The 19,647-nt window shown below is 52.3% G+C and overlaps 1 protein-coding gene across 1 annotated transcript in view; it reads right to left on the bottom strand.

Moving 5' to 3' along the window:
• The window catches only part of jazf1b (JAZF zinc finger 1b), a 397,554-nt gene extending 395,979 nt beyond the window's left edge, over nt 1-1,575 (bottom strand). Inside the window, exon 1 of the mRNA XM_072509396.1 lies at nt 1,409-1,575. Coding sequence (XP_072365497.1) covers nt 1,409-1,523 — 115 coding nt within the window. The 5' untranslated portion in view covers nt 1,524-1,575. The remainder of the gene's footprint in view (nt 1-1,408) is intronic.
• Between the last annotated feature and the right edge of the window lie 18,072 nt (nt 1,576-19,647).

The following is a 19,647-nucleotide window of genomic DNA, read 5'->3' as shown; positions in this document are numbered from 1 at the left end:
CCCTCCCGATATCTCCACCCACACCCCCCCAATATCTCCACCCACACCCCCACAATAGCTCCACCCACAGCCACCCCCAATATCGCCACCCACACACACCCATATCTCCACTCCACCCCCTCCCCATGTCTCCACTCCACCCCCTCCCCATGTCTCCACCCCACCCCCCTCCCGATATCTCCACCCCACCCCCTCCCGATATCTCCACCCCACCCCCCTCCCGATATCTCCACCCCACCCCCCTCCCGATATCTCCACCCCACCCCCCTCCCGATATCTCCACCCCACCCCCCTCCCGATATCTCCACCCCACCCCCCTCCCCATATCTCCCCCCCACCCCACCCCCCTCCCCATATCTCCCCCCCACCCCCCTCCCCATATCTCCCCCCCACCCCCCTCCCCATATCTCCCCCCCTCCACCCCCCTCCCCATATCTCCCCCCCTCCACCCCCCTCCCCATATCTCCCCCCTCCCCATATCTCCCCCCCTCCACCCCTCTCCCCATGTCTCCACCCCACCCCCTCCCCATGTCTCCACCCCACCCCCTCCCCATGTCTCCACCCCACCCCCTCCCCATGTCTCCACCCCACCCCCTCCCCATGTCTCCACCCCACCCCCTCCCCATGTCTCCACCCCACCCCCTCCCCATGTCTCCACCCCACCCCCTCCCCATGTCTCCACCCCACCCCCTCCCCATGTCTCCACCCCACCCCCTCCCCATGTCTCCACCCCACCCCCTCCCCATGTCTCCACCCCACCCCCTCCCCATGTCTCCACCCCACCCCCTCCCCATGTCTCCACCCCACCCCCTCCCCATGTCTCCACCCCACCCCCTCCCCATGTCTCCACCCCACCCCCTCCCCATGTCTCCACCCCACCCCCTCCCCATGTCTCCACCCCACCCCCTCCCCATGTCTCCACCCCACCACCCTCCCGATATCTCCACCCCACCACCCTCCCGATATCTCCACCCCACCACCGATATCTCCACCCTCCCACTCCTCCCCTCAACCCCACCTTGCTCCACACATAACGACCCTTAATATTTCGCCCTCCCCCAAGCTCCACCCCACCCTTGGGCGCCGCCCCGCCCTCGTAGCGGCCACTCGCCAGGCCCGGACAGGCGTTGCCATGGCAGCAACTAAATGGCCCCACTCGGCCCCAGGCCTCACACTGACTCCGTCCGCCCTTCGCACCGAGCGGATTCCCCCTAAACCACACCCAGGGTCGGGGGCGGTGGTGAACGGGTCTGCCTTCCCCACGCGGCCTGTGGCCAGGGGCCCCGCGGAGCCTCGGCCCAAAGCCATGTCCGGAGGGCTCTGGAGAGCCGTGCAGCGTCCCGGCCGGTCACCGCTCCACGCTGCTGGCAGCGGGGCGCTGCCTCCCTCCCTCCTGCTCCCCGCCTACCGATGTGGTTGTCTTCAATGTGTTCGATGAGTTCCCCGAGGGTCTGGAAGTGCAGCCCGCAGCCCCCGAAGCGGCAGGTATTGGAGAAGAAGGAGGCAGCCGCGATCCCTGTCATGGTGCTACATGGGTCCAGGCGGCAGGAGGGAGGGGAGGGGAGGGGAGGGGAAAGGAGTGGGGCGGGGACACTGTGAGTGAGAGCGGGGCCGGGGCACTCACCCACCCACTCACTCACTGACAAACCATCTATCTCTCATTCCACCTGCATGCAAGTAAAGGCAGCATTTTCTTAATTTTAAAAAAATCCCAAATTAAATTACTAGTTTTGTCAAGCCCTCTATAATATATTGCAATAAAAGTAATGTGCAATTGGATTTGCTTATTTCAAAGCGTACACCAAAGATGCAAAATCTTCAAGAAGATCTATTTGTGAGCTGTATCTGTCTACAAGATTTTGATCCATTCCAAAAGTATAAACATAAATCACAGTTGGTATTAATCTCGTGTCCTCCTTTCCAATGCTTTGCACTTTTCACTTCACCGAATCCACCTGGTAATGAAACTTGCAAGTGTTTTCTATTGCTTACTCTGGCTGGAGAAGAGCCCAACGGAGCACAGAGTTAATCATAAAACCTGCAGTTTCTGGAAATCTAACTTTGAAATATTATCATCTCTAGTAATGCGAGGTCTGAATCTGAAATGTTAATTTAACTGTTCTCTTCATGGATACCCTTTTAAACAATCCAAATGGTAAATTTACAGGTGCCTTTTTTAAAAGGGGAGGAACAAAATCAAAGAACTTAAACATAAAATGCACCTTCCAATAAAACAAAGTGTCAGTTGTAAAACAAAATCATTCCATTAACGTTCATGATCATTTTGGTTTATCCATTGGAATTGCTCCCGTGTCATCAATTCAGAATATCTAACAAAATGGTGGCACAGCGGTTAGCACTGCTGTCTCACAGAGCCAAGGACTCAGGTTCAACTCTGACCGTGGGTGGCTGTGTGGTGTTTGCACATTTGCATGAGTTTCCTCTGGTGCTCTGGTTTCCTCTCACTGTCCAAAGATGTGTAGGTTTGGATGGGCCATGTTAAAATTGACCCTGTAGGTTAGGTGAGATGATGGGGATACTGCAGGGAGTAGGTTGAGGTTAGGATGCTCTTTCAAAAGGTCGGTGCAGACTCGATGGGCCGAATGGCCTCCTTCTGCACTGTAGGGATTCTATGAAGTGTTCATTTTTTTGAGAGACACAAATTCACATCCAAGGAAGGATTCCCGCAACTACAGGGTTTGATCAGGTGTATCCATATGGTAATGGTCCCATCAGACCAGCCAGATGCATTTGCAAATAGAAGTGAATTCCACTATTTCAACTGCAAAATAATTTTGCAAGTGTGTGCAAGTTTCCCAGCTAACTGGCATGGTGCGTTCATACTTAGGCAGTCTCAGATTCTTCAACACTTCAGGCCACTGGTCAGCATCCGTGGATGGCTCCGGAAGACATGGCCTATCAGCTGAAAACATGGCTGATGACGCCAGTGCAGAATTCCACCATCGAGCCACACCCATGCAGGACACATCCTGGCCTGATCGTTGCTGCACAAAAATTCCAACTTGGCACCTTGGCAGTGCCAGCTGGAAGTGGCACCTTGGCAGTGCCAGGGTACCACCCTGCCCAGAGGGCATACACCTGGGGGCCTCCAATCCCATGGGCGTCCCCCACGAGTGCTATGCCATCTGGTCCCCATTTATGTAGACCAGTACTGAATGGCGCTCGCCCAAGTTCTCCAAGACGAGGGAGTTAGATCCCGCGCCTTGGTTAGATCTTGGGAATGCATATTAGAATGAGACTTGCTGTCTCACTCTAATATGCTGATTTGTCATAGATGTTTACAGCATAGAAACAGGCCCTTTGGCCCAGCTTGTCTATGCCGCCCAGGTTCTATCACTAAGCTAGTCCCATTTGCCCGCATTTGGCCCATATCCCTCGATACCCACCCTGCCCATGTAACTGTCTTAACTTTTTTAAAGGAAAAAATTGTACCCGCCTCTACCACTGTCTCTGGCAGCTCGTTTCAGATGCTCACTACCCTGTGGTCTCTTTTGTATCTTTTCTCTCTCACTTTAAACCTATGCCCTCTAGTTCTAGACTCCTCTACCTTTGGGAAAAGATGTTGACGATTTACCTTATCTATGCCCCTCATTATTTTATAGACCTTGATAACATCACCCCAAAGCCTCCTGAGCGCCAGGGAAAAAAGTTCCAGCCTATCCAGCCTCTCCTTATAGCTCAGACCATCCTCGTAGCATCCTCGTAAATCTCTTCTGCACTCTTTCTAGTTTAACAATATCCTTCCTGTAATAGGGTAACCAGAACTGAACACAGTATTCTATGTGTGGCCTTACTAATGTCTTGTACAACTTCAACAAGACGTCCCAACTCCTGTATTCAATATTCTGACCAATAAAACCAAGCATGCTGGATGCCTTCTTCACCACCCTGTCCACCTGCGACTCCACCTTCAAGGGGCTAAGAAACTGTACCCCTAGATCTCTTTGTTCTGTAACTCTCCCCAACTCCTTACCATTAACTGAGTAGGTCCTTCCCTGATTTGATCTACCAAAATGCATCACCTCACATTTATCCAAATTAAACTCCATCTGCCATTCATCAGCTCACTGGCCCAATTGGTCAAGATCCTGTTGCAATCTTATATAACCTTCTCCACGATCCACTATGCCACCAATCTTGGTATCATCTGTAAAATTACTAACCATGCCTCCAAATCATTAATATATATAACAAATAACAGTGGACCAGCACCGATCCCTGAGGCACACTGCAGGTCACAGGCCTCCAGTTTGAAAAACAACCCTCCACAATCCTTTGGCTTCAGTCGCCAAGCCAATTTTGTATACAATTGGCTACCTCACCCTAGATTCCGTGAGATTTAACCTTTTGCAACAACCTACCATGCAGTACCTTGTCAAAGGCCTTGCTAAAGTCTATGTAGACAACGTCGACTGCACTGCCCACATCTACCTTCTTGGATACCCCTTCAAAAAACTCAATCAAATTGGTGAGACATGGCTTTTTCCTTACAAAGCCATGCTGACTTTCCCTAATTAGCCCTTGCCTTTCTAAATGCCTGTAGATCATGTCCCGCAGTATACCTTCTAACAGTACCCACTACAGAAGTAAGGCTAACCGGTCTGTAGTTCCCAGGCTTATCCCTACAGCTCTTCTTAAACAAGGGCACAACATTTGCTACCCTCCAATCTTCAGGGACCTCTCCTGTGGCTGTTGATGATTATGATATCTCAGCTAGGGGGCCGGCAATTTCCTCCCGAGCCTCCCACAACGTCCTGGGTTACATTTCATCAGGTCCCGGGGATTTATCTATCTTGATACGCTTTAATACCTCCAGGACCTCCTTCTCTATAAAATGTACACTCCTCAAGACATCACTTTTTATTTCCCCAATTTCCCCATCATTTGTGCCTTTCTCAATAGTAAATACTGATGAGAAATATTTGTTTAGGACCTCTCCCATCCGTTGTGGATCTGCACATAGACGCCCTACCCTCTCCTTTGTCACCGTTTTACTCTTTATATATCTGTAAAAGCTCTTTGGATTTTCCTTTGCTTTATTTGCCAAGACAATCTCATGTCCCCTTTTCGCCCTCCTGATTTCTCTTAACTCTACTCTGACAAGCCCTATACTCTTCAAGGGATCCATTTGATTCCAGCTGCCTATGCATGTCATATGCCTCCTTTCTTTTGACCATGGCCTCAATATCCTGAGCCAGAAAGTGATCCCGTCCACAATGTGCAGGATTCATATCGCGATATCTGGCTAGATCTCGCGAGGCGTAGCGAGCCAGGTAGATCCCAGAAGTGGGATCTACCAATCACATTGTACTGCATCTCACTGCTTTTTGGGTGCAATGCAACCTGTGGATCCTGCCCCATGTGTCTATTAATGCTGTGATGAAGGGGTTAACAGCTAGGCAGGCTGTGTGGGCGGCACGGTGGCCCAGTGGTTAGCACTGTTGCCTACGGCACTGAGGACCCGGGTTTGATCCTGACCCGGGTCACTGTCTCTGCGGAGTTTTCACATTCTCCCCGTGTCTGCGTGGGTTTCACCCCCACAACCCAAAGATGTGCAGGTTAGGTGGATTGGCCACGCTAAATTGCTCTTCAATTGGAAAAAAATAATTTGGTACTCTAAATTTATTTGAAAAAAGAAAAAAACAATTTTTAAAATGAGAGGGGCTGTGTCTGTTTTTAGTTTCATTTTCAGTAGTGCCTTTATCTGTTTTTAGTTTCTATTTTAGAGTTCTGCTCTGGATTCTGAGGAAAGGAGGTGTGTTTCTGAGACTGACTTCTGAAAGCTTCTCTCCCAAAGACTTTATGAATAAATCTGTGAACCACTGAGTGTTAACTTTATTAATAAGTGGCATTTGACCTGTGTGTGTGGATTTTGCTTCATTGAAAATTTAGAAGTAGATGGGAAAGTAAACTCAAAGACCTTTATATTTTTAGAACTGCTTAACTGTTAATTGAAAAGCTGTATTTTTCCTTGGATGTTAATCCTATGTTAAAAAGTTTGTTTTAATATAAAAGATCCCAGTTGTCAGTAGTGTTATAGACGCATGGTCAACTCTCAACAGAGGCTAAGTGGCTAAACCAGAGCAAAAACTTTTTTAAGTTTCTTTTTTTAAAATATAAATTTAGGGTATCCAATTATTTTTCTTTTCCAATTAAGGGGCAATTTAGCATGGCCAATCCACCTAACCAGCACACCTTTGGGTTGTGGGGATGAAACCCATGCAGACATGGGGAGAATGTGCAAACTCCACACGGACAGTGACCCAGGGCCGGGATTCGAACCCGGGTCCTCAGCACCCGCAGTCCCAGTGCTAACCACTGTGCCACATGCCGCCCTAACTTTTTTAAGTTTCAAGACAGTGCAGAAGATCAATTCATTCCAGGAGTGATAATATAAGAAATAGGGCTCTGGTTATTTTATAAACAAACTTTATTAAAAGAAAATAAAACAACATTTATACTTTTAAACTTCAACCCGAACAACAACAGATTACATGCAGTTCCTTAACCTAAAGACACTAGTTCCCATTAAACAAAACTGTAACAGAACTTCTAGCTCTCAGGCCACTTTCGCACACAGACAAAGGCTATTTTTGCATTGACAAAGCAATTTTTCTTCTGGTAGAGACATTCATTCTGAACCCTTTTTCCAAAGCCTACCTCAGTGGCAATGTTCATGACCTTGGGTGATATCCAAAGCCTTCTCTTGTACCTGTTCAAAACAGCATTCCATCTCTCTCTGAGCTCCATTGACGGAAAAAGAGGCCATCAGACCCTGTAATAGATTAATAGCTGATCAGACAGGAGTGTCCCGAAGAATAATGGATCTGGGGCATCCTGTGTATTCCCACTAATGAGGTTATGTCTGACTGGGACAATATAACTCGGGCTGGTATGGATGCATCTTTCTGACTCTGTGCAAGCAGGTTTTCTTTTCGAGACCCTGGTGCGGCTTTTCTCCGGCTGTGGTCTCTTAAATGGCCACTGCTGAGACTGCTGTCCAATTAAAGATGGCAACCTGCGTCTCAAAACTGCTGGGTCAATCAGAGGTCTGGCTGTTTAGCTCTGCCACCATTAGAGGTGGCTACTGTTAAGGCTGCAGGATAAAGAAGAGGATACCTCCATGCCAAAGGGCCCTTAGGTTTTAAAAAGAAAGCCGGGGTGATAGGGTACCTTCAAGTTGCACTGCCAAAGCTCTGGGAGAGGTCATTGCTTTTTTTAAAAAATCTTTTTATTGGCATTTCTCATATTTATAAACAGTTGTACATATACACATCACATTTTTCTTGCCCGCGCTAATTTCCTTTATTATACAGAGAGGTTTATTTTGTCCTTCGTTTAACTGACCCTATGTACATTTCGCTGCCCTCTGGATCGGTCTGTGGTTCCTCCCCCTTCCCCGTTGTCCCCCTCCTATCTCTCTCTCTCTCTCTCTCTCCTCCCCCCCCCCCCCAACCGGCTTCGGCTGTGCTTTTCTTTTATTTTCCGGAAAGAATGAAAAAAAAAGGCCCCCCCCCCCGCCAGCCCCTGGGTTGCGCAGTCTTTTGGTTCCTCATCTAGGTGTTTTTAAAAAAATTCTCATCAGCTTACTCCTCGTTGCTGACCTTGAACGCGTTTTGGAACAGACCGACAAACTGCCCCCAAGTATCCAGGAAGCCTTCCCCAGGTGGAGAAATTCCGAAAGGTCAGCGAGCCAGTCTGCAGCTGTGGGCGGTGCTGCCGATCGCCAGCTGAGCAGGATTCTCCGGCGTGCGATTAGGGAACTTTGGCTGCTCCGATACCCCGAAGATTGCCACTATTGGGCATGGCTTCACCCTCACCCCCACAATCTTGGACATTGTCTCGGAAAAGGCTGCCCAGAACCCAGCAAGTTTGGGACAAGCCCAAAACATGTGGGTGTGGTTGGCTGGGCCCTTCTGGCACCTCTCACATTTGTCCTCTAACTCTGGGGAGAACCTGCTCATTCGGGTTCTGGTCCGGTGCACCACTTTGAGCTGCATTAGGCTCAGCCTTGCGCAGGAGGAGGTGGAGTTCACCCTGCTCAGGGCTTCACTCCAGAGTCCCCATCCTACCTCTGTCCCCAGTTCGTCCTCCCATTTTTGTCTGGTCTCGTCCAGTGGTGTTTGAGCTCTGTCCAGTAGCTGTCCGTATATTTTCCCACATAGCTCCCCCTTCTCATTGCTTGTGCCTATCAGGTCCTCTAGTAGTGTGGTTTCTGGGTCCCCGGGGTACCCTACTGTCTCTTTGCGGAGGAAGTGTTTTATTTGGTGGTGTCTTATTTTCTGTCCTTTTGCTAGTTTCCACTTCCTCATCAGTTCGTCCAGTGTCGCCAGTCTGTGCCCTACGTAGGAGTCCCCAACCGTCAGTGTGTCCCCCATCCTGCCTCCATCTTTTGAAGATGGTATCCAACATGGCTGGGGGGAAATCTGTGATTGCCGCATATGGGAGCCATGGGGCACATTTTGGTTATCCCAAAGTGTTGTCTCAGCTGGGTCCACGTTCTCAGCGTAGCCGCTACCACTGGATGGGAGTGCTGCTGTGGCCAGGGCCTGGAGAGTCGTTCCTTTGCAGGATGCCTCCTCCATTTGTACCCAATCTGTGTCGGGTTCTTGTACCCATCCCCTCACTCTTTCTGCCGTTGCTGCCCAGTGGCAGTATTGTAGGTTCGGTAAAGCCAAGCCCCCTTTGACTTTCTCTTTTCACCCCCGGGCAGGTCCTTGGCAGTACGTTCATCTTGATCGTCTGCACTCTCCCCGCCAGGAAGAGTGGGAGTGAGCCGCACCTTTGAAGTTCTTTTCTTACTTCCTCCACCAGGCTGGTCGGGTTCCACTTGTGGATCTGTGTCCAGTCTCTGGCTATCTGGATCCCCAGGTAACGGAATCTGTTCTGGGCCATTATGAATGGGAGCCCCTTCAGCTCTGTCCCTCTCCCATTTGGGTTCACTGGGAATGTCTTGCTTTTGCCCAGGTTAAGTTTGTAGCCCGAGAAGGTTCCAAACTCTTTCAGTATTTGCAGTATTGCCTTCAGTCCCTCCTGTGGCTTTGAGACATAGAGGAGCAGGTCATCTGCATAGAGTGAGACTCTGTGCTCTCTGTCTCCTCTCCGGATTCCCTTCCAGCTTTTTGCGTCCCGCAGGGCTATCGCCAGGGGGTTTGATCGCTGGCGCGAACAAGAGTGGGGACAGGGGGCAGCCCTGTCTTGTTCCTCTCTATAGCTGGAAGTATTCAGAGCTGATGGTGTTAGTTCGAACACTTGCTTTGGGAGAGTTGTACAGGAGCCTCACCCAGGCGGTGAACCCCGCTCCTAGCCCAAACCGTTCCAGTATCTCGAGAAGGTAGCTCCATTCGACTCTGTCGAAGGCCTTTTCTGCGTCCAGGGAGACGATCACCTCTGGTCTTCTCTCCCTGGGAGGGGTCATTATCACATTCAGCAGCCGCCTGATTTTCGCTGTGAGCTGCCTACCCTTGACACAGCCCATTTGGTCCTCTGCGACCACCACTGGTACGCAGCCCTCCAGCCTTTTGGCCAGAACCTTTGCGAGTATTTTCACATCCACTTTCAGCAGTGAAATGGGTCTATATGATCCACATGCCGTCAGGTCTTTATCTTTTTTGGGTATCAGTGAGATTATGGCCTGCACTAGCGTGGGGGGGCAGGGTGCCCCTTGCCAGTGAATCCGCGAACATGTCCCTTAGGTGTGGGGCCAGGACTGGTGCAAATGTTTTGTCGAAGTCCGTCGGGAACCCATCGGGTCCTGGTGCCTTTCCCGCCTGGATGGAGCTCATCCTCTCCATGATTGTGCCCAGGTCTATTGGTGCTTCCAGCTCCCCCCTTTTGTCTTCCCCCACAACTGGTAGTTCCAGTCCGTCTAGGAACTGTTTCATCCCCGTTGGGGGGCTTGGAGGTGTATAGTCCCCGGTAAAAGGTCTCGAATGCCCGATTGACCTCCTTTGGTTCTGTTACCAGTCTGCCTCTGCTGTCCTTTACCTGCGCTATTTCCCTTGTGACTGCTTGCTTTCTCAGCTGGTGAGCCAATAGGCGGCCAGCCTTGTCTCCGTGTTCATAGAAGGTCCCCCGTGTCTGACGGAGTTGGTACACTGCTTTCCTAGTGGATAGCAGGTTAAAATCCATTGCAGCTTTTTCCTCTCCACCAGTAGCTCTACGGTCGGGGCCTCGGAGTATTTTTTGTCGACTTCCAGAATGGAGTCCACCAGTTGTTGCCTGGCCACCCTCTCATCCCGATCTCTACTTGCCTTGTAGGCTATGGTCTCTCCTCTGATCATGGCCTTCAGTGCCTCCCAAAAGGTGGAGGGCAAGACCTCCAGTTTTGGTTGTTACGAACGTAGTCGCCTATGGCCTGCGATGTTTTTTGACAGAAGACCTTGTCGGCCAAGAGGTCCGTGTCCAGCTTCCACGTGGCGCGCTGGGCTCGGCCTGTCTCCAACCTCACATCCATGTAGTGTGGAGCGTGGTCGGAGATAACGGTCGCGGAGTATTCCGTTCCCGTGATCCGTGGAAGCGCCAATTTCCCCACTGCAAAGAAGTCGATAGGGGTGTATACCTTGTGCACCTGCGAAAAGTATGAGAATTCCTTCTCTCCCGGGTGCAGGAACCTCCATTGGCCCACTGCCCCCATCTGCTCCATAAATGCTCCTAGTTCCCTATCCATGCCAGTCTTTTTCCCTGCTCTGGGGTTTGATCGGTCTGTCAGTGGGTCCAGCACGCAGTTAAAGTCGCTCCCCATAATCAGTCGGTGTGTGTCAAGGTCGGGGATTTCTGCCATGGTCTTCTTTATGAATTCTGAGTCATCCCAGTTGGGAGCATACACTGGGCCGTTGAGTTCCATTACGTTCCAGGTAACAATTCTGGTGGGGGGTTTTCGACCCCCCGGTCCTGCGCGATCACCCATACTTACCTGGTGGACGCGCCCCCGCATGCCGGGGGTTCCCTTTGTTAGGGGGACATCCAAAATGGCCGCGGTCTCTGCTCTCACCATGAGGTCGGGCCCCAGCGCTCCAGGGTTTCCCTTTGACAGAGGGGGCACCCAACATGGCTGCCAGCTATGTGTACGCCACATGGCTGCGCCCCTGCACTCCGGGGTCTCCCTTCGCCCTGAAGCCCTCCCGAGTGGCTGTTTGTGGCGCCACCTTGATTCCTTGCCCTGCACCATGCCCGCCGAGTGGGAGTTGTCATTGCTACCTGGGTGCCCTGCCGTGGGTCATGAAATGGCCTTCAATGGTAACTGCCTACAGCTATCTTGCCCTCCATTAGCTGCTCCTGCTTATGTGACACTCTTATGTGTTACTCTCCTTGTGCCACCTGTTTTATCTGCAACTGAGGCCCTACTAAGGTGAATGCCTCCGCACTAGTGGGGGGTGTGCATGACACGTGTGTCGATCTTCCTTTGACGTCTGCTCTGCCTCCTCATGCCACTGCAGCTGCACCGCCAACATTGCCCCTGCAGGAGAGAGAAGACCTCAGTTAGCTAAGCTCCTCTGCTCTAATCCTTTTGCACCAACTAGCCATCTGGGATGGCCACTTCCAGAATACAAAATGGATGTTTGCAAAGATTGCAGGGAACTATGGACAATGCTAAGAAAGCAGGCAGGCACAGAGCATGTACGTGTATTGGAACCACAGCTCCCAGACGAGACTGAAACTGTAGGTCCATTAGCATATTGATGGCCCATCTCCGGGAACAAAGGGAGATACTCAAGTAACCGATCTGGCTCCAGACCTCATGGCGCCAGTTTCCCAAACCGAAAGCACAAACAAAGCCAGGCCAATGGCCACCTAGGACATGCCCAGCCATCAGGGCACCCATCTCTTTATTGGTCAAGATCAATACAAGTGATCAAGATACGGCCCAATTGATTGGGGCCAAGTTCAAGGCCCGCCCAAAAGCGCGCGAAGCCCCTTCGGGTATAAGAAGGCCCCAAGAGAGAATTGCTCTCTTGGACTCGGCTCTCAAAGCGGAGAGACCCGTCCACCAGCTGCACCAGAAGCAAGCAAGTCCAAGGTCAACGCTCGCTACCAGACGGACGACCTTAGCTGTTCTCCTGTACCACTTCGAACCCAGCAGCCTCAGATCCAAACAACGGCCATTGTTCCTCTGACTGAGTGGGCGCCTGAAGCTAAGTATTAGGCTTTAGCAGTACTGATAGTTTAGTCTGTAGTATTTCATGCATGAGTAGACATGGCGGTGTGTGTAAATAAATAGTATTGACTTTGAACTAACTAACTGGTGTACCGGCTCTTTGATCAATATTCGGGTTTGAACCTTGTGGCGGTATCGAAAGATACCTGGCGACTCTAAAGCAAATGTAATTAGAATTAAGAAAGGCGGCCATGTTGACCACCATATTTAGAACCCGAGGAACAGAGCAACAACCACCATGAATACAGCATTGAAGAAGTGGCTCAGATCTAATTGCATGATTTTAACATAATGCTTTCACCAGCTATTTGTTGCACCCCCATCAGCTGCCATCCTACCCATCGCCAGATCCTCCTGGTCAATTACTGTCATGATTATCAGTAATGGCATTCTATATGCAGTTCAATGCCAGCCATGAAAATGATCTGCTCTCTTCTCCTGTAACGAGAAAAAGTGTGAGGAATTTGAGGGGCACAGTGCGTGGAACATAAAGTTCAGTTGGACTTCACTGTGGAATGGAATGAGCAAATTCATATCTTTAGAGCTGAGTGTGTGTGCTGTGTGTAATGATATGCAGACATGTAACCAATGGGTAATCAGAACAAGACACAACCAATGGGTAATAAGAACACCCAGCGGTGGCATCACCACAAGAGGGCATCACACGACCACTATAAAAGACAAGACGTGTGAAGTAAGCAGCACCGTCACACCACATGTGGTCTAGAGTAAGTTCATATAGTTAGTAGAGTGTACTGTGTTACTAGAGTCAGATCAGTAGAGTGTAGAACTCATTTATTTTTTAATAAACAATTTTAATGAGGTATTTCTTGGCATTGTAAACAGTAGAATTACAGAACGAGAAAACAAAAGGACTGTACAGTAAACAAAGTACATGGTGCAATTGCCGTAGCCCGTCCCACCCAGATCTGCCTAATTAACCCCCTATACGACATTCCCCTAACCCTCCCCTGCTGACGATTAATTCTCCGCGAAGAAGTCAATGAATGGTTGCCACCTCTGGGCGAACCCTAACAACGACCCTCTCAAGGCGAACTTGATTTTCTCTAAGCCCAGGAAACTCGCCATGTCTGACCGCCAGGCTTCCGACTTCGGGGGCTTTGAGTCCCTCCGAGCTAAAAGTATCCGTCTCCGGGCTACCAGGGAAGCAAAGGCCAAGACGTCGGCCTCTTTCTCCCCCTGGACTTCCGGGGCCTCTGAAACCCCCAAAATCGCCACCTCTGGACTCATTGCCACCCTCGTGTTCAGTACTCAAGACATGACGTCCTCAAACCCCTGCCAGTACCTCCTGAGTTTTGGACAAGCCCAAAACATGTGGACATGGTCTGCCGGTCCTCTCAGACACTTTACACACCTGTCCTCTACGCCGAAGAATCTGCTCATCCGGGACACTGTCATGTGGGCCTGGTGGACAACCTTAAATTGAATCAGGCCAAGCCTGGCACATGTTGCAGTCCCATTGACCCTGCTCAGTGCATCCGCCCACAGGCCTTCCTCAATCTCCCCTCTCAACTCCTCCTCCCATTTATGCCTCAGCTCCTCGGTCTGCGTCTCCTCCACCCCCATGAGCTCCTTGTAAATATCCGAGACACTCAGCCGGTCCCCTTGGACCCTCTACTGAACTACAAACATTTCACTTTTTGTCATATTCAATTTGTACCCCGAAAACTGGCCGAATTCCCCCAGGGTCGCCATGATTCCGTCCATCCCCGCCATCGGGTCCGAAACATACTAGAGCAGGTCATCTGCATACAATGAAACTCTATGCTCCACCACGCGCCCCCCCACCCTTCCACCCCCCCCCCCCCCCCCCCCCCCCCGCACCAGCCCCTTCCAATCCTCTGAAGCCCTCAGAGCAATTGCCAGCGGCTCTATAGCTAGCGCAAACAGCAGTGGGGAGAGGGGGCACCCCTGTCTCACCCCGCGGTGCAGTCTAAAGTAGTCGGAAGTCGTCCTGTTTGTCCTCACACTCGCCTCCGGGCCTGATATAGCAGCCTGACCCAGTCGATGAAACCCACCCCAAATCCAAACCGTCACAGCACCTCCCATAAGTATTCCCACTCTACCCGGTCAAACACCTTCTCCACGTCCATTGCCACCATTACCTCCACCTCCTGTCCCTCTGGAGGCATCATGATCACATTGAGCAATCTTCTTATATTCGCCAACAGTTGCTTACCTTTAACGAACCCTGTTTGGTCCTCCCTAATAACACTCGGCACACAATCCTCCATCCTAGTGGCCAAAAGCTTTGCCAGCAGTTTAGCATCCACGTTAAGAAGGGAGATCGGTCTATAAGACCCACACGACTCTGGGTTCTGGTCCCGTTTTAGAATCAAGGAGATGGTAGCCTGTGACATTGTCTGGGGCAGCACCCCTCTGTCCCTTGCCTCATTAAAAACCTTGACCAGCAGCGGCCCCAATATCCCGGAGGACTTTTTATAAAATTCTACCCATCCGGCCCTGGGGCTTTACCTGACTGCATGGCCTTTAAGCCCTCAAATATCTCCTCCGCTCTGATCGGGGTGCCCAGCCCTTCTACTAGCTCCCTATCTACTTTTGGGAATATCAGGCCGTCTAAGAAGCGTCTCATCCCCTCTGGCCCCGCAGGGGACTCCGAGCTATAGAGTCTGCTAAAAAAGTCCCTGAAAGCCCTGTTCACACCCGCCGCATCCCCTTCCAAGTTACCGCCTCCATCCACCACTTTACCTATTGCCCTAGCCACCTCCCTCTTTCTGAGCTGCTGAGCCAGCATCTCTCCATGTTCATATACTGCACCCTTCGCTTTTCTGAGCTGCTCCACTGCCTTACCCGTAGACACCACCCCAAACTCCGCCTGCAGCCTCCTCCGTTCCCTCAAGAGCTCCGCACTCGGGGTCCCCGCATACCACCTGTCAATCTGCAGGTTCTCCGCTAACAGTCGGTCCATTTCTGCCCTGTCCGTCTTGTCTCTGTGAGCCCGGATTGAAATCAGCTCCCCTCTCACCACTGCCTTGAGCGCCTCCCACACCACCGCTGCTGAGATTTCCCCCGTATCGTTGACCTGCAGGTAGCTTTGTATACACTTCCTCACCCTCTCGCACACCCCTTCGTCCGCCAACAGTCCCACATCCAGCCTCGAGTGTAGACCTCATTTAGAAGCTTTGTTAATTGCTCAATAAATATGTTCAACTCATTTCCGGTTGCGGCTATGCCGAGGAAGATCGCACGTTCGGCAGCTCCCGCCGAGAACAGACTTTTGGGCTCACTAGAGGGGCCCCAACGGCAATTGTTCGACGGCTTCCAGTGTGGGAAGGTGACAGCAAGGTCCCTCCCGGCAGTATATGGATTGGACCAGGAGTGGAGCGGTGAAAAAAGTGATCTTGGAGCAGTGGAAAGTGCGAGGGAGAAAAAGCAAGATGGCGGTGGGTGGAGACCAAGCAGCATGGGCGTTGTGGTCGCAGGAGCAGCAGGGGTTTCTCAGACGCTGCTTTGAGGAGCTGAAAACTGAAATGCTGGCTCCAATGAAGGCTGCGATTGAGAAACTAGTGGAGACCCAGAAGGCCCAGGGGGCGGCGATCCGGGAGGTGCGGCAAAAAGCCTCGGAGAACGAGGACAAGATCTTAGGCCTGGCGGTGAAGGTGGAGGCACACGAGGCGCTGCACAAGAGGTGGGCGGAAAGATTTGAGGACCTGGAGAATAGGTCGAGGAGGAAGAATCTTATGATTCTGGGTCTCCCTGAAGGAGTTGAGGGGTCCGATACTGGGACATATGTGAGCACGATGCTCAATTCACTGATGGGTGCGGGAGCCTTCCCGAGCCCCCTGGAGCTAGATGGGGCTCATCGGGTCCTGGCGAGGAGACCCGAGGCCAACGAGCCGCCAAGGGCTGTAGTGGTGAGGTTTCACCGCTTTATGGATAGAGTGTGTCTTGAGATGGGCCAAGAAAGAGCGGAGCAGCAGGTGGGAGAACACGGAGATCCGAATTTACCAGGACTGGAGTGCGGAGGTGGCCAAGAAGAGAGCTGGTTTTAACCGGGCTAAAGCGGTGCTACACCGGAAGGGGGTGAAGTTTGGTATGCTGCAGCCAGCGCGATTGTGGGTCACGTTCCAAGATCGGCACCACTATTTTGAAACGCCCGAGGAGGCTTGGAGCTTCAGACAGGCAGAAAAGTTGGACTCAAATTGAGAGACTGGGGTTGTGGGGGGGGGATGTCTGCTGTATATATATATATATGGTTTTAACTGCGTGTGGGAATGTTCGGTTGGTTGGGTGCTGGATGGGGACGGGTGAAGGGATTTGATGGAGAGGCTGTGAGAGAGTGTGGGCGCCGGTGGTGGAGGGAGGGGAGGCTCGGGGGAAGGGTAATGGCGATAAGGCCGCAAAAAGAGCTGCGCCAGAGGGGGCGGGGCCACTCAGAAAAGCGCGGGCTTTTTCCCGCGCTAGGGAAGGAAGGCGGTGGGGGGGTGGAGGAGCACACACTGACTGAGGGGGAGGGGGGATTCCCACACTGGGGGGTCGATGGGAAGGCGGGAGAGGCCGGGGTCAGCAGGAGTCAGCTGACTTACGGGAGTGTTATGGGGGGAGCAAAAGAGCTAGATACTGATCTAGCGGGTGGGGGGGGTGGGGGAGGAGGAGGGGGCTATAGGGTTGCTGCTGCATTGGCCAATGGGGAACTGGAAATAGGAGAGGTGGTCGGGGCGGGGGTCCGCCGTCTGGGGTTCTGGAGGGTGCGGGAGGCGCGGGCACGTGACTGGCCTAAAAATGGAGATGGCTAGTCGGCAGAAGGTGGGGGGTGAGAAGCTCCCCAATCCGGCTGATAACTTGGACTGTGAGGGGCCTGAATGGGCCGATCAAGAGGGCCCGGTGTTCGCCCACTTAAAAGGACTGAAGGCAGACGTGGTTATGCTTCAGGAGACACATTTGAAGGTGGCAGACCAGGTTAGGTTGAGAAAGGGATGGGTAGGACAGGTATTCCACTCGGGGCTGGACGCGAAGTACAGAGGGGTTGCAATACTGGTGGGGAAGCGGGTGTCGTTTGAGGCCAAGAATATTGTAGTGGATAATGGAGGTCGATACGTGATGGTGAGCGGTAGGTTTCAGGGGGTGTGGGTGGTACTAGTAAATGTATATGCCCCGAACTGGGATGATGCCGGATTTATGAAGCGTATGCTGGGTCAGATTCCGGACCTGGAGGCAGGAAGCTTGATAATGGGGGGGGATTTCAACACGGTGCTGGATCCAGCATTAGATTGCTCCAGATCTAGGATGGGGAAGAGGCCGGCTGCGGCCAAGGTGCTTAGAGAGTTTATGGACCAGATGGGGGGAGTGGATCCATGGAGGTTTGCTAGACCCCTGGCCAGGGAATTCTCATTCTTTTCCCATGTACATAGAGCTTACTCCCGAATAGACTTTTTTGTTTTGAGTAGAGCGCTAATCCCGAAAGTGGAAGGAACGGAGTATTCGGCCATAGCCATCTCGGACCATGCCCCGTACTGGGTGTAGCTAGAGTTAGGAGAGGAGAGGAACCAGCGCCTATTGTGGCGTCTTGATGTGGGATTATTGGCGGATGAGGAGGTGTGCGGAAGGGTGTGGAGGTTCATTGAGAGATACTTGGAGGCCAATGACAATGGAGATGTGCAAGTGGGGGTCGTCTGGGAGGCGTTGAAAGCGGTGGTCAGTGGGGAGTTAATCTCCATTAGGGCCCACAGAGAGAAGAGAGAGGGCAGGGAGAGGGAGAGGCTGGTGGGGGAGATCTTAAGAGTGGACAGAAGATATGGAGAGGCCCCCGAGGAGGGGCTACTTAGGGAGCGGCGAAGCCTCCAGACGGAATTTGATCTGTTGACCACAGGGAAAGCAGAGGCACAGTGGAGGAAAGCACAGGGGGCGACGTACGAGTATGGGGAGAAGGCGAGCCGGATGCTGGCACACCAGCTTCGTAAGAGGGTGGCAGCGAGGGAGATAGGCGGAGTTAAGGATAGCAGGGGAAATACAGTGCGGAGTGCGGCGAGAGTGAATGAGGTATTTAAGGACTTCTATGAGGAGCTGTATAGATCTGAGCCCCCAGTGGGGGAAGAGGGGATGCGACGATTTTTGGATCAACTGAGTTCCCGAAGGTGGAGGAGCAGGAGGTGGCTGGTTTAGGGGCGGCAATTGGGTTGGAGGAGCTGATTAAAGGATTGGGGAACATGCAGGCGGGGAAGGCCCCGGGGCCTGATGGGTTCCCGGTTGAGTTTTATAGGAAGTATGTGGACCTGCTAGGCCCGTTGTTCGTAAGGACTTTCAATGAGGCAAGGGAGGGGGGGACCCTGCCCCTGACAATGTCCGAGGCGCTGAGCTCGCTGATTCTGAAGAGGGAGAAGGACCCACTGCAATGTGGGTCGTATAGACCGATCTCGCTCCTCAATGTGGATGGTAAGTTGCTGGCAAAAGTGCTGGCCACGAGAATTGAGGACTGTGTCTCTGGGGTGATCCATGAGGACCAGACAGGATTTGTAAAGGGCAGGCAGCTAAACACCAATGTGCGGAGGCTCCTCAACGTGATTATGATGCCATCGGTGGAGGGAGAGGCGGAGATAGTAGCAGCTATGGACGCGGAGAAGGCCTTCGACCGGGTGGAGTGGGAGTATCTGTGGGAAGTGATGCGGAGGTTTGGGTTCGGGGAGGGGTTTATCAGGTGGGTCAGGCTCCTATATAGAGCCCCGGTGGTGAGTGTGGCTACGAATCAGCGGAGGTCGGAGTACTTTCGGCTATACCGAGAGACGAGGCAGGGGTGCCCCCCTGTGCTATACCGTCTGCTCCTGGTGGCGACGGGTTTGAAATCCGGGGTGAGGTTCGCAAACAGGGAAGGCGGACCGACCTTGAGGGTCGCGAGGCTGCAGACAGTGAGGGGGGGTATAGGGCTGCCAAATTTGAACGTTAGACTTTGGAGGTTACACTGAAAATCCAATCCTAGGGGTTTGCCGCACAGAGGTGGGGTAGGACGTAGAGTCGGTAGTTTTTGAACTCCCTTCCTTGGACTGTGAGGTTAGCTATACAAAACCCCTTGATCTCTACTGAGTGAGATCCGGAGGCCAGGGAGATTTTTTGATTAACGGGGTGGACAGGGAGAGAACAGCATCTTACCGTGTCAGGGTGTATGAAGCTCTCCGTGCTCCCAGAATCGATTAGGCAGGACGTTTCATGCCCGTTGATAAGCACCGTCGTCGTAGCAGTCGATAGTGTTCGCGGCCGAGTCTGGTCCACGGTCACCGAGGCTACTTGTGGCAGCAGTTGAATGTTCTCTTCGGCGGTGTGTAGTCAGCCGAGTTGGGGTCCTGGGAGCCCATCCAGGATGGCGGCGCCCATTGGTCGCACATGGCTGGGGGTGCACAAAATGGCGGCGCCCATTCATCGCACGTGCGTCTGCGGGACAAGGTGGCGGCACCCGGAGGACGCACGTGGCCCTGGAGGAGGAAGATGGCGGCACC

Source organism: Scyliorhinus torazame, chromosome 6 (assembly GCF_047496885.1).
Source record: "Scyliorhinus torazame isolate Kashiwa2021f chromosome 6, sScyTor2.1, whole genome shotgun sequence".
Classification (NCBI taxonomy): Eukaryota; Metazoa; Chordata; class Chondrichthyes; order Carcharhiniformes; family Scyliorhinidae; genus Scyliorhinus; species Scyliorhinus torazame.
This window is presented reverse-complemented; position numbering and strand designations above follow the sequence as displayed.